Raw genomic sequence first — 14,774 nt, 5'->3', positions numbered from 1 at the left:
GTAGGTTAGCAGAAAGCAGAGATGTCGATGCTAACACCACCCAGTTGGAGAGTGCCCAGATTGTTCCTCCAATTTACAGGTGGCCTTGGTTTGGCAGACATGAGGTGCATGCCTACATTTTGTTCATACCTTAATGAAGGGCTCAAGACCAAAACGTTGGTTATGTATTTTTATCTTTGCCTCATAAAATACATTGCTTGACCTGCTGAGTTTCTCCACCATTGTGTTTTTACTTCAATCTCTGTGTCTGCAGACTCCCATGTTTAACTCCATCCTACTGCTCCAGCATTATTGGCTTGTGTTATATTGAATGTTAACAGCAGGACCCATCTATAAACACCAGGTATTATATACATGTATATGTGGCGCAATAAAAAGCAAGAGTCAAAGGTTTTATTGATCAGAAGACTCAGACATGCCTCTACATGCTGCTGGCTCATGCCCAAGGCAGGTATGAGGGAGGAGAGTAGGGCTCTCAGCCTTTATGAGGGGATCTTATGGGGAGAGGCTACAGGTACAGAAGGTGGGCCAGCCTGCCCAGCCCAGTGAGGACTTGCCTACAGACCCATGTTCCACCACAGTATAATTCTGGAAATAAATGTTCAGGTGATAACTGTTGGAAATGATGTCAGATCATACTTGAATCTGGAGAAATTATCTACTGGCATTATCAGTTCCTGAACTAGTGAGTGAAGAGTTTTGAAGCTAAACAAATTGAGTGAGGTTATGTTTAGTTAAACATATAACTGTGAGGACATGATTCTGAGAATTTTGTATATTATACATCTATTAATCATTTTCAGGTACTTGTTATCATCAGGGAAATGAGACCTGCTGAAGCAGGCATCTTGGTCAGCAGAGGCCTGTTGGGTTGAAGGACCTGTTTCCATGCTGTATGATACTACATATAACCAGAGAGATAAAGCCATAAGACATAGGAGCAGAAATAGGCCATTCAGCCCATCGAGCCTGCCCCACCATTCAATCATGAGCTGATCCATTTCCTACTCAGCCCCACTGCCCGGCCTTATCCCCATAACCTTTGATGTCCTGACTAATCAAAAACTTACAAATCTCTGCCTTATACACCCAATGACATGGCCTCCACAACCACCCTCTGACTAAAGAGATTTCTCCACATCTCTGTTCTAAGTGGACACCCTTCAATCCTGAAGTTGTGCCCTCTTGTCCAAAACTCTCCAATCACGGGAAACAACCTTTCTACATCTATTTGTGTCCACTCCTTTCAATAATTTTCTCCCCATTTAGAAAATAGCCTGCCCGTTTATTTTTTCTACCAAAATGTCAATTTCTGACATTGTATTTCATTGGTCACTTCTCGGTCCATTCTCCTAATCGATGTCCTTCTACAGCCTCCCTTTTTCCTCAACACTACCTGCTCCTCTACCTACCTTTAGACCATCTGCAAATATTGGGGGGGGGGGGGGGGGTGGGTTTGTGGACATTAATTTTAATGGAAACCACATTGTATATATTAGTACAGAAGTATTTTAAAGAACTGAGCGTACCATGCAGTATTGAGATATTGTGTTACAAGGCTCTGCTCACTGTGAGAATTGACTCTATTGAATAAAGAATGTTCTATCGTTGGCTCCACATCCATTTTTGTCTCTGTGAGTAGCATAGCAACGAGGCTTGGTTCAGTGTGAAAGGTACTGAGGAGTCTTCCCACGTTCTAAATAAGTTGCCGTGGATCTCCATCAAAAGCTTTCTTCCACATTATCTCCAGCCTTCACTGACAAATGCGGCATTGTACATCCATTTGTAAATTTTCTACTGAGTTAAAAATCACATCACACAATGCTTTGAAATTCAGTTGCAGGTCAGTGGTAACCCCTTTGAAGCAGCCACACTTTCTCGTCCTGTTCTGAAATCAGTTTCCCTGAAGTCAATGCAAGTAGATGTCAGAAGCTGTGTCGAAGACACGGCCTTTTGTATTTTAAGGCTATTGACGAGATGAACTTCCAGGGACAAGTCTTTTAACATCGACTGGAGACTGGGCTGCAACTTGGTGGAAGTAACAGGAATCTTCCATTTATACACCTCTCACGTCTGCTGGTGAAGTCAGTGGGCACAACCTCTGGCAGTCCCGGTCTCCGTGACTGCTTCACGTTCTTGTGCGAGACCAGGGAAGCATTCCCCTCCCCCTCAAATATTCGCCTCTGCTCACTTCCAGCCAGAAAGATGGGGGGTGGGGGGGGGGTGGAGAAGAGCTAGCAAAACGAAAGCAAACACTGCCGCCTCCATGTGGAAAAGGTAATTATAAAGCCTCGTCATTGCCCAGGTCTCCGACACGCTGGGAGGATTCGTGCTTGGAAAATGCTGAATTTACAGCGCAGAAACAGGACATTCACCCCATCGAGTCACAAAAGGGGGTGAAGATAGGGTGGAGTGGGTTTGAGATAGTGGGGATCAGCCATGATTCGATTGAATGGTTGTGCAGACGGAGTGGTGAGCCAGCTTGTTCCTGCCTTTACCTTAGGGCTGCTGTCATTGCTAGTTCTCAGACTACTGTCTTCGAAAAATTAAGAACTAGTTTTGGCACGGAAGGAGGCTTTTAGTAGGATATGCTTGTGCCTGGTTGAAAATGGAGTTCAGGATACCCCAGCTCTTGATTTACAGACATGAATGTCATGGCTTTTCAAACGCCCTTCCACACACCTCTCTTCATTCCAATTCTACCAGTACCACCTCCTATCCTTCCCTAACATCCCCATGAGACAAATTTGACAATGAGATGAGAGCTTACTAGTAGTCCTACACAGATGTACAAGGCACAGATGCACTGAAACTCTTTCCTGCTGCTACACATATTACATGAACCAACAATATGATTTAAATTATCATGGGAGAGGGGGGAAAATATATATGTAAAAAGATAAATATTCACAGTTGCAGTAAGTGGAAAACAAAAGTGATGTTACAATAGTGCAGTCAAGGGCTTTTCAGGATGGCCATCATCTTTGGAAAGGGTTTAGTAGGTTAAGTGGTGATCACTTCAAGGACATTAAAAAGATATGGGATGTTAGAAGCCCTTAGGCTGGAGGTGGGGGGGGTGGTGGGGGAGAGAGGGAGGTTTAGTGCAGAGTCCAGAACGACGGACCCATTGTTGGAGCCCCATCTATGGGCACAAGATGAGGCTTTCGAACTGGCACAATGAAAATGCTTGACTTGCCTGATGTAACACGCGCACATGTACGCAGAGGCCTTGGGTCACTCTACATGTTTCGGTAAATACTTACTGGCTGTGAGAGAGTGTCTCTTAGCACGGACCAGTCTAACCAGCTTCGGTTGTGTGCGTTCACACCTGGGCACACAGGTTTTATTTGTCTGCTCCAGAGTATATGAGGTAGAGTTGGAGCCACGCCCTGGGTAGAAAAGGGTGGGGTGCTGTCAGTGTGTTGCATGAAAGAAAGACACCTAGCAAATTATGTGACTCTTTCACTGTATGGCCTACAACTTACATGGTGGCTACAGAAAGAGGCCATTTGGCTCAAATGGGTTGTGTTGTCATTTATGCTCCTTCCATCCACTACTTCCCATTTCCTTTTCCCTCTCAAGATATCTTAACTGTTCCCCCAATTAATTCCTGATGGTGTGAGGTCATGTTCTTGCAATCCGTGCCCTATTACCACCACCTCCTCCGCAAACCCCACCATCCCATCTTTTAAGCCTGAATGCATTGGGAGCCTATGTGGACAACTCTGCTGGAGCCACACAGGAGACTGCAGACACTGGGATCTGGAGCTCCAAGTGATCTGTTGAGGAAACTCAGCGGGTTGAACAGTGTCTGTAGGAAAGAAAGAATTGTTGACATTTTTGGGCCGGAACCCTTCATCAAGACTGACTCAATCTTGATGAAGGGTCTCGAAACATTGACCATTTCTTTTACCCCACCGACGCTGCTGAGTTCCTCCAGCAGATTGTAGCTCCAGGACATCCTGCCACTGATTTCCTTTCAACTCTTCCTGGAGAATCGTCAAAGTCACGGACGTCAGATGTGGAAGTGGATCACCGTCAACGATTCAAAAAGACCACGTTATCATTACTGGAACATCACCGCAAAGAGCAGCAGACATTCATTTCAATTTTGTATCCATCAACACAAGCAAGCCAACACTTTATTTTCAACAAAAGAGATCTGGAGTAAAACACAAAAGTCTGTAGACACTGTGATTACAGTAAAAACACAGAAATGCTGGAGGAACCCAGCAGACCTTGCAGCGTCCATAGGAGGCACAGATATATAACCAACGCTTTGGGCCTGAGCCCTTCGCCTTTACCTCCTGTAGATGCTGTGAGATCTGCTGAGTTCCTCCAGCATTTCTATCTTTTTATTCCACTTGCACATAAACATCTCATCGCTGTTGCAGGAAAGAGATGTTTCTCAGGGTGATTGGTACTTGACAGGTTACACAATGCACACTCGGCACTGCTTAGGCATTGCCTAGTGACCGCACTTTTACTCTAGTGCCAGGAATGATTCAACTACCAAATTAGTCCAGTAAAACCACAAAATGATTCACCACCCAGGATTTCCTCAGAGCTCTTTCTGCCAGGAGTATTTTAGTCCAGAGAGGTAAAGTTCCAAGTTTTGCTGTTAATGCCGCATTTCCTGTCATAACCATACCACTGGGCACAAAAATCCTGGGAGATTTTCACTTTTTGTCTCTCCAAAATCTCCTTCTCTCTAGCACTTAATTTCAGTTCAGTACAGTCCCTGGGAGGAATTCTGCTTAAGAATCTAACAGCCTCTGCGCTAACAACCCCCTCCTGCCTGATCATCCAAGCCCGCTCAGTCAGTGGGAGCTGATTTCCGGACCAAGGAAGCTCCAGAGCTCAGTGTCATCAGGAGCCAGCTGCCCCTGGCTGGACTACAAACCACACATCCTCACTGTGAGTGTGCCTTCAGCTCGCTGGCTTTGGGTGGGTCACCGAAGTTGTGCCCTTACTGACCTCTGGCCTATGTACTCTCACCGTCAATTTCCTACTGGGTGGTTTTGCTTCCAAGTGGAGAGGATGAAGCCAGGTGCAATGGATGAGGAAGTCTCGCCAAAATAAAGTGATTTGAGTTCATGGTTTATTGCCAATCAGGCTCCAAAATAATGTGAACCAGAATGGACCAGCAAGGAGTTTGGTTGCATCATGCGAGTCCCAGTCTGTCAGAATCTTTGAGGCAGCACTGGAGTCCCTGACAGAATATCCTATTCACTGCCTTTCCATCGATCATTAAATTTCGTGATCTCCGGATTGACAGACAGTTTTTGACACTGGCCGAGAGTTTTCACTGGAGCTGGGCTATTAAACATTGAGAGTGTGGGGTGGGGAGTAAGCGAAAGTGACTCTAGGAAAGAGTGGAGGGAGGCTGAGACCCAGGGCCACTGGGAACAGGGTAGAAGGTGGTGTTTATGACCCTGAAATCACTTTATGGTCATTTCCACCACAAAAGAGACTTGCATTCATACTGAACCTTTAAATTGTTTCAGTGAAACAATGAGGATAATTGGGTGTAAATATTTTATAAATGTATACATTTACAAAAAACAGGGAGAATACACCACCCTCCCCCCCCCCACCCCCTTGTGAAGGAGAAGCAGCAGAGGAGATGACCCTACAGGAAGGTGACCACGGCGGTGGATCAGCGGCTGAATGACCCACACAGGCTGCAGATGGCTGGCGCTTGGGGGACCTACATGGGCTGCAGACTGCTGTCAACTAGCTCATGGGAACCAGGTATCGGAGCATGGATTCGAGAGAGTGCTGAGGGCAAGAAGGGCTGAGGGGCCTCGGGTGCTGAAGGTTTCACGATTGTGTCGGAGGTTTGGACCTGGAGCTCAGGTTGCTGATGGATCGAATAGGAGTCCGTGTGGCTGCAGAAGCGCTAGAGGCGAATCCACGGACACTCAATGTCTCTGAAGGGACTCTCTTTTGCTTCTTTTACTGTAAGGGGCCCTGGGCAACACTCAAAGCAATGCTTTGCCTTACATCAGGCAGAAGTAAATTTTGTGTAATATTACATGTTCTGACACAGCCGCACCAAACCCAGAACAGAATTTCCCTTACAGCCACTGCAGCCGAGCATATCTATCCCACATTGGCCTCGTCAGCCAACAGGAGCGAGCCTGCAGCCCCCTTCCTAAATCTTCATTCACGAAGCCAAGCCATGATAATGATGTTCTGTACTGTTACATGACAATAAAGAAACCACCAAATATATATTCTTAAACAGCACTGCTATTTAATAGAAGAACTTTCCACTGATAGGAATGTGTTTTCTGTGTAATTTTTACATACCTTATTTAGGACCCAGTAATCACTTGGGACAGAAGAAAGGGCATAAACTAAAAATAACCTTACAAATACGATCAGTGCAGTTCCCCGGATGAGTGATCATTGTTAGTCCATTAACCTCTTTCTCCCAAATATGATCCAACAGATTCAGCAAACTGTGGGAGGTCAGGAATGCAAGAATTTGAACTTTTACCTTGGACTTTTTTTCAGTAACCTGATGGTAACCATTAGTCATCTGGCTTGTCTCTTGCAAGTCGTCTCAAATCACGGAACCTTTTGTATCACTTTTATAAATCTCTTAAAAATGCCAGTTGGATCTAGTCCTTAACAGCTTAACAGTTTCCTCATGCATTTATAATAGGTGATTGATGAAGATACTGGAAATACAGAAGTGATTTACTAAGGATTCTTAGCCATGCCAATCAACTTGAAAAAGTTTAAGCTTCACTGATGTTTGGGAACTAATTCTATAACCAGAAAGCTCTTTTACTCCACTATTTAAGATCAGTGTTACATCTGGAAAGGTTTCTTATTCAATTATAATGAGAATTAAAGATTAAAGGGTGGCATGGTTTTTGTAGCGGTTAGCATAATGCTGTTATAGTGCCACTAATCCGGACTAGGGTTGGAATCTGGCGCCGTCTGGCCACTGATCCGGACTGAGGTTGGAATCTGGCGCCGTCTGGCCACTGATCCGGACTGAGGTTGGAATCTTGCACCGTCTGGCCACTGATCCGGACTGGGGTTGGAATCTGGCGCTGTCTGGCCACTGATCCGGACTGGGGTTGGAATCTGGCACTGTCTGTAAGGAGTTTGTATGTTCTCTCTGTGTCTGTGTGGGTTTCCTCTAGGTGCTCCAGTTTCCTCTCACCCTTAAAACGTACGGGGGTGGTAGGTCAATTGGGCGGCCTGGGCTCGTGGGCCGATAGGGCCTGTTACGGAGTTGTATGTGTGTCTTAAAAAAATGTCAGGAAGTTACGTTACAGCTCTATAAAATTTTAATTGGTCTGTCCTTGGAATACAGGGTGCAATACTTTACAGGAGGCTTTCGAAAGCGTGCAGAATAGATTTACCATGATGTTGTCTGGATTAGAGGCCATGAGGCAAACTTGAGAGGTTGAACAAAGTTGAATTGTTTTTTCTGGTGGGGTGAGGAGTGTCCAGGTATGGACAGTAAGAATCTATCACACACCCCCCCCCCCCAATCCCCCCCACCCGAGTAAATAAGTCACATACAAGTGGACATGCATTTAAAGTGAGATGGGGGAAATTTAAATGAGAAATGCAGGGTGTTTTTTTTTCCATATATACAGAGTGTGGTAGGTTTCTGAAACAGGCTGCCAGGAGTAGTGGTGGAAGCTGGAACAGTTGTGCCGTTTAAGAGGCTTCTGAACAAATAGAGTGGAGGGACACATAGCAGGTGCAAGCACCAAAGTTTTAATTTAAAATTGGGTGTCATGTTTGGCACAGACATGTGAGCCGAGCTGGACCATTCTATGTTGGATATAGTGAGTCAAAGATTTGAATTTTTATTGGGCCTTTATCATCTCAGGATGTCCTGCAGCCAGTGATGTTCTTCTGAAGTGTTGTGATACAGGAAACGCAGCAGCTAATTTAAGTACAGCGACATCCTACAAAGAGCTGTGTAGAAATGACTCGATAAACTCAGTGAGACAAGACAAAGGTCCCCACTTACGAGAATATGATGCAAGAAATAGGAGCAGGAGTCGGCCATCTGCCCCTTCGAGCCTGCTCTGCCATTTAAAAAGATCATGGCATATCTTACCATGGCTTCACCTCCACCCACCTGCCTTATCCCCATGACCCTTAATTCTCCTAATATGTAAACCAACATTTTGTCGTTCATGCACAAACACTCCCAAGTCCCTCTGACCAGCAGCGTACTATAATCTTTCACCATTTAATTGATAATCTGACCATCTACTTTTTTTTCTTCCCAAGTAGATAACCTCACATTTACCGACAATGTACTCCATCTGCCAGATCCTTGCCCATTCATTTAACCTATCTATATCTCTCTGCAGACTCTCGCAAACTTTGCACAATTCGTTTTTCCAATCAATTTAATGTCATCAGCGAACTGTGATACACTACATTCTGTTCCCTCTTCCAAATTATTAAAGTATATCGTGAATAGTTGTGGGCACTAACCCCTGTGGCACCACTCGTTCACCAACTTTCTCCCTTCTTTTGGTTAACCAATCTTCTATCCACACTAATACATTATCCCCAACTCCTTTCCTCCTGAGTATCATTCGTTGGCTGTAAGAGATGCGTCTTCCACTGTGACACATAATAGTGGTTCAAATCCTCCCAATGTTAACTCCCCCTTCTCATCTTTCAAGGATGGCTAAAGGGTACGCTTTCGCCAACCTTATTTGCTTTATAGAATTATAAAAATGCATTTTGTGTTAGTTTGCTTTCATAATCTATTTTCCCCTTCTTTAGTGCTTGCTTAGTTGTTCTTTGTTACTTTTTAGAGTTTTCTCAAGCTTTACCACCTTTTTGACATTGCAAGTGGGTTTTCAGCCTGGCACCTCATCCAGAAGTACATCACACAATGCAGCACTCTCTCAGTATAGCACATGGAACAGCAGCTGGTTCCTGCAGTTTTCATCCATTTATTTGATCACTATATTAATTTCAACATTAAAAACCAACAAGGTCGGGTCAGATACAGCAATGAGCTCTCTGAACCCTTTTCCATTAACAATGGCGTGATGCAAGGCTGCGTTCTCGCACCAACCCTCTTTTCAATCTTCTTCAGCATGATGCTGAACCAAGCCATGAAAGACCTCAACAATGAAGACGCTGTTTACATCCGATACCGCACGGATGGCAGTCTCTTCAATCTGAGGCGCCTGCAAGCTCACACCAAGACACAAGAGAAACCTGTCCGTGAACTACTCTTTGCAGACGATGCCACTTTAGTTGCCCATTCAGAGCTAGCTCTTCAGCGCTTGACGTCCTGTTTTGCGGAAACTGCCAAAATGTTTGGCCTGGAAGTCAGCCTGAAGAAAACTGAGGTCCTCCATCAGCCAACTCCCCACCATGACTACCAGCCCCCCCACATCTCCATCGGGCACACAAAATTAAAAACGGTCAACCAGTTTACCTATCTCGGCTGCACCATTTCATCGGATGCAAGGATCGACAACGAGATAGACAACAGACTCGCCAAGGCAAATAGCACCTTTGGAAGACTACACAAAAGAGTCTGGAAAAACAGCCAACTGAAAAACCTCACAAAGATTAGCGTATACAGAGCCGTTGTCATACCACACTCCTGTTCGGCTCCGAATCATGGGTCCTTTACCGGCATCACCTACGGCTCCTAGAACGCTTCCACCAGCGTTGTCTCCACTCCATCCTCAACATTCATTGGAGCGACTTCATCTCCAACATCGAAGTACTCGAGATGGCAGAGGCCGACAGCATCAAATCCATGCTGCTGAAGATCAAACTTCGCTGGGTAGGTCACGTCTCCAGAATGGAGGACCATCGCCTTCCCAAGATCGTGGTATATGGCGAGCTCTCCACTGGCCACCGAGACAGAGGTGCACCAAAGAAGAGGTACAAGGACTGCCTGAAGAAAGCTCTTGGTGCCTGCCACATTGACCAACGCCAGTGGGCTGATCTCGCCTCAAACTGTGCATCTTGGCGCCTCACAGTTTGGCGGGCAGCAACCTCCTTTGAAGAAGACCGCAGAGCCCACCTCACTGTCGAAAGACAAAAGAGGAAAAACCCAACACCCAACCCCAACCAACCAATTTTCCCTTGCAACCGCTGCAACCATGTCTGCCTGTCCCGCATCGGACTTGTCAGCCACAAACGAGCCTGCAGCTGACGTGGACATTACCCCTCCATAAATCTTTGTCCGTGAAGCCAAGCCAAAGAAGAAAGAAATATTAATTTCAACATTAAATACTTCATCATCAGTTTCTCTTCTAACTTAAACAATTAATTAGTAAAGTTGAAGGAAGCTCAATTCAAAAATCAATCCACCGATAAAAGTTATCCACTTTCCCAATCTGTTTGTACATTATACAGTATACAATAAGAAAGTTGATGAGACTTCTTCTACGGGACAGTAATGGACAGGCTGCGTCCACCACCTGGTGGCACTGTTCGGTGGACACACTACCTGCCAATCAAGTTCAAAGACTCACCCCAAGCCATCAAGGTGACCCTTGCGAATGGCCCATCTAAATCACCAGGTGCTGCAGTCCAGGCAGCCTGCCCAGACTCTGCCTTGACCTTCACCCAATTGGCCCAGGTGAATCATCTCAGCTGAGCCCCTGCACTTGGCTTCGAGCCATTGGCCAGGACAGCCAATGGGGCCCAGCCTGCCCCAAGTGATTGCCCCCCCCCCCAGTACTGCCTGCAGAACTATAAAGGACCATGTGCCCATTTGCTCTGCCTATTTTGGACTCCTCGTGGCACTCAAGTAGCATCTTTCACACTGGGTTGGGGTGAGTCCTGAGGTTAGTAGCAAGAGCCGTGATCATACCAGTCAAGGGGTGGAGGAATTTGGTATCTCCTTGATCCTGACTGTTGAATGTGTATGTTCACGTAATTTCCCCCACTCTCTGTCGATTCCTCCCTCATTATTTGAAGTGTACATTTGACCCCTGTGTATCATGTGTGTAGAGGTTTGCCTAGCATATTGACCCTGTTGTCCCGTTTGCATCCCCAAAATAAACGTGTGCTTTGTACCTCAACTTTGGTCTGGTTCTTAACCTGTGGGACCCACACGAACCTGAACAACAGGGACAAATTTACAGGTGCAAGGTTGGATCCTCACGCCACCTTGAACTGGTTGAAAAGAAGCCAAGAAGAATCAGCAAATAATCGTGAACTTTGCGGATCCCGAAATACTCCCATGGATATCTCTGAGCAGGCTAACTCTGAAAACTTGCCAACTTGAAAGCGTTTGCAACCAGGAATCTTGCTAACTCAAACAGCAGAATCCCGTGTAATTAAATATTTGTCCTTTGGGCTTGTAACCCTTGGACTTAACTAAATGAGAACCCTGGGCCATTCCCCACTTCCCATGAAGTCCCACAGTTGTGTAGGAGCTTGTTGAAACTCTACAGGGCTGCCATTGGATTCATTGATTTAAACCAGCCATTTTCAATCTTCTTTTCGGCTATGTCCCCCTCCTAGAACTCTATCTAAAGTTTATGGGCCCCTTCCCTGTGTAGCAGTCAAGTTTTGGTTTCTTCTTCCCTACCGACTACATAAAAAATATTTATGCTACATGAGGTGAAAAGAAAACAAGGCTTTTACTGAAATGTGCTGTGGCTCCCGGATGGGGAAAAGGTGTGTAGGACCCCATTGAATGACTGATTTAAATGGTGGGAGTGGGAAGAAAAAGGGAATTAGATCATTCTGTTTACTTCAATATTTTTTCCAATCGACCTAAAGGTGTTTTAAATGTGTTTTGTTGTTTCTTTGTTTATTTTTAAAAATAATATGAACATTTTTGTTGGGTTTTTACATAGTCAAAACCACACTTTACTTGGACTCTGGTAACTGTGAATATTGAATATTTATTATCTATCTTCTGTATTTATCTCTTTTTAAACAGAATTTAATGTAAACTATGGTAGTTGATTCTTTTGTTTACCAAGTACTTGTTCAGCTGCAGCAATTAAGAATGTCGTACAGTATATTATCATCAAAATATTGAAAATTCCAAATAACCTAGACAGCTAGCATGGCCTTTTGCAAAGTAGTTTCTTCCTGAATTTCACCGCTGAGGCTTGAACTGGTGTAGACGTCGTGAAAAGTCTGACATTGAGTGTCTCACATCTGGGCTATGAGGCAGCAAAATCTCTGGAGAAGGTAGACCAAAGAGGAAAGTGTGGCCCAGACGGTGAAAGATGTAGGGATTCATTTTAATTCTGCAAGGAAAATGACTTATTGTCTATTTTTGTTCGATTTTGGGATGTGGGTGCCACTGGCAAGGTCAGTATTTATTGTCCATCCCTAATTATCCTTGAGAAGGTGGGGCTGAGCCATCTTTAGGAATCACTCCCGTGAAGATGTTCTTACAAAGCCATGGGGAGGGTGCGTCTTAGAGGGGAACCTGCCTGGTGGTTGTGTCCCATGCACTTATTGGCAGGGCCGTTCCCCAGGGCAGAGGAGGGAGGATTGTCTGAACTACTCAGATGATTAATTTAGACATACAGCATAATAACAGGCCCTTCTGGCCCATGAGCCCGTGCCACTCAACCCCCGTACGTTTTGAAGGGCACCTGGAGGAAACCCATGCAGATACAGGAAGAACGTAGTGCGGGATTTTAACCCAGGTTACTGGCACTGTAACCGAGCTCCCCATTAACTGGCAGCATTCAGGAACAGCTAGGCTGATGAGCAACTTGGTAGCCTAGTGGTTAGGGCACGCTATTATAGCACCAAAAACCCAGATCCAAACCTGCCGCTGTCTGTAAGGAGTTTATACCTGTGTCTGCATTGATTTCCTTCCGCTTTCTAAAGTATGGGTTCGTGGGTTAATTGATCACATGGGAGTATTTTATCAGTGGGCACTTGTGGGCAGGAAGGGCCAGTTACTGTGCTGTATTTCTAAATTTAAATTAAGGGGCAGTCAGAGAAAAAAAAAACTGATAAACCAGTTGGCACTACAATTAAATTGCCAAGTTGTGGGATGAACAGCGGTCGAGGCAGTTTTGAGGTCCTGACATTTGGGGATGTGCCTGATACAAAATAAAATGCCAAATTTACTCCGTGGTAACCAATCCCTCATTCTGTTCACTCTTGGTAATAACAAGCAAATTGCACTGGCCTGGATTAAGGTCTTAGGCAGGCTGACAAGGGACAAACCTGGACCCAAAGGTTTCATCAGAACCTACAGCCCCCGAATCATGCCCACCACATATGGTCAGGATCTGTTGTGTTGGACAGGATAAGAATGAAGTGCGAATTAGAGCTACTGGTGAAAGTGGAGTGTTACAAAGCAGAGTATCCAAAAAGTTAATAGTAAATTAGCTGGTTGGGGCAGTTTTAGCACACTAAACAGTAGACCCATTGTCCAATGATCATGGGGCTTCAAACCCACACCAAGGTCGTACATTCCTTTAGTGCAGTTCTGTGGGATCACTACACACCGGAGGGGAGATTTTAACACTAGACATTAAACCTTGATCAGCCTCCCGTCTGCTGTGAGAACAGCAGGCTTCACTTTATTGCCTTGCTCAATATTTCTCCCTCAGAAGTCTAATGGATTTTGACCAGACGTTTGAAGCAGATGTGAATTCTGCAGGTTGACCTGCATCTGCTGCTTTTGGAGCTCACTGGTGCAGCTACCAAAATTCAAAGGTTCATAAGTTCAAATGTCAGCAGGGAGCAGGATTCAGAAATACTTAATAACCACAGGGTGCAAGGGAATATCTGGAGGTGCTGTCTGGCTGAAATGCTTCCTCCATCCATTGGTTGTGGACCATTCAAGGAACAATGGAATGGTTGTGGGCAGGACTAAACCATGCCATTTAGTTCCAAAGAGTATGATAGGATTGTCAGTGCCCAGCTAAAAGATCAGTGAGGGCATCAGGCTGAATGGATCGTCTGAAAGATATTGCCTCAATCATTACCACAGGCGATATTATTTGCTTTCTCTTAAAATCTTCTTGTATCTTGCACTTGAGTTCAACACAGGATTGGGGATAAATGTTGGGGGTTTGGAGGGTTAAACAAGGCAAGGGTATACACAATAAGTGGGAGGATATTGTATGGTATGAAGGTATTTTACAGTGCATGAAGGACAGTTCAATGAAGTATCTGAAAACATCACTGGAATGCTTTAATTTTAAAAAAAATTAATTTAGGCATACAGCACGGTAACAGGCCATATCGGCCATGCCGCTCAATTAATCTACAACCCCTGGTACCTTTCTTTCCTGCTGTTATCAGACTCTTGAACAGACCTCACGAGTAAAATATGATGCCTTGTACTGTTTATCTTTAAGCTTTAATGATGTATCCTGCACTTTTTATCTTGCCTGATCTCTTTAATCCAGCAACATTAGGACCTGGCCATTGCCAGACCACAGAAATTGACCCCTAAGGGAACCGCCTATGCATTCATATCAAAGGTAGAACAAAACTTAAATCAGGAAATAGTACAGAGGGGCAGCACAGTTAGTGTAGTGGTTAACGTAACGCCTTTACAGCGCCAGCGATCGGGACCAGGGTTCCTGATCAGGACCTGCGCTGTCTGTAAGGAGCTTGTACAAACGGCGACATATTCAAGTGGACCAGACCTTGGGAGTTGCCAGACCATGGGAATTGCCAGAGTGTCGGATAAGAGAGGCACAACCTGTACTATGTAGAACGGAGTTGCCTGAATAGCACACAAACAAAAGTTCTTCCTTATATATTGGTACATGTGACAATTTAAAAAATCAATTCTAACTGCAGCA

At 45.0% G+C, this 14,774-nt stretch overlaps 1 protein-coding gene across 4 annotated transcripts in view; it reads right to left on the bottom strand.

Annotated features, from left to right (window-relative positions):
• The window catches only part of kitlga (kit ligand a), a 113,675-nt gene that overhangs the window by 40,062 nt on the left and 58,839 nt on the right, over nucleotides 1-14,774 (bottom strand). For 2 of the 4 annotated variants that reach the window (XM_069904303.1, XM_069904302.1), the window contains one exon: nucleotides 3,264-3,389. The exons of the other annotated variants lie outside the window; for them this stretch is intronic. In XM_069904303.1, the coding sequence (XP_069760404.1) occupies nucleotides 3,264-3,389 (126 nt within the window). The remainder of the gene's footprint in view (nucleotides 1-3,263; nucleotides 3,390-14,774) is intronic. 4 annotated transcript variants of the gene reach the window in all.

This window comes from Narcine bancroftii, chromosome 11 (assembly GCF_036971445.1).
Source record: "Narcine bancroftii isolate sNarBan1 chromosome 11, sNarBan1.hap1, whole genome shotgun sequence".
NCBI classification, from domain to species: Eukaryota; Metazoa; Chordata; class Chondrichthyes; order Torpediniformes; family Narcinidae; genus Narcine; species Narcine bancroftii.
Note: the sequence above shows the minus strand (reverse complement) of the source record. Positions and strands in the feature narration are given on the sequence as shown.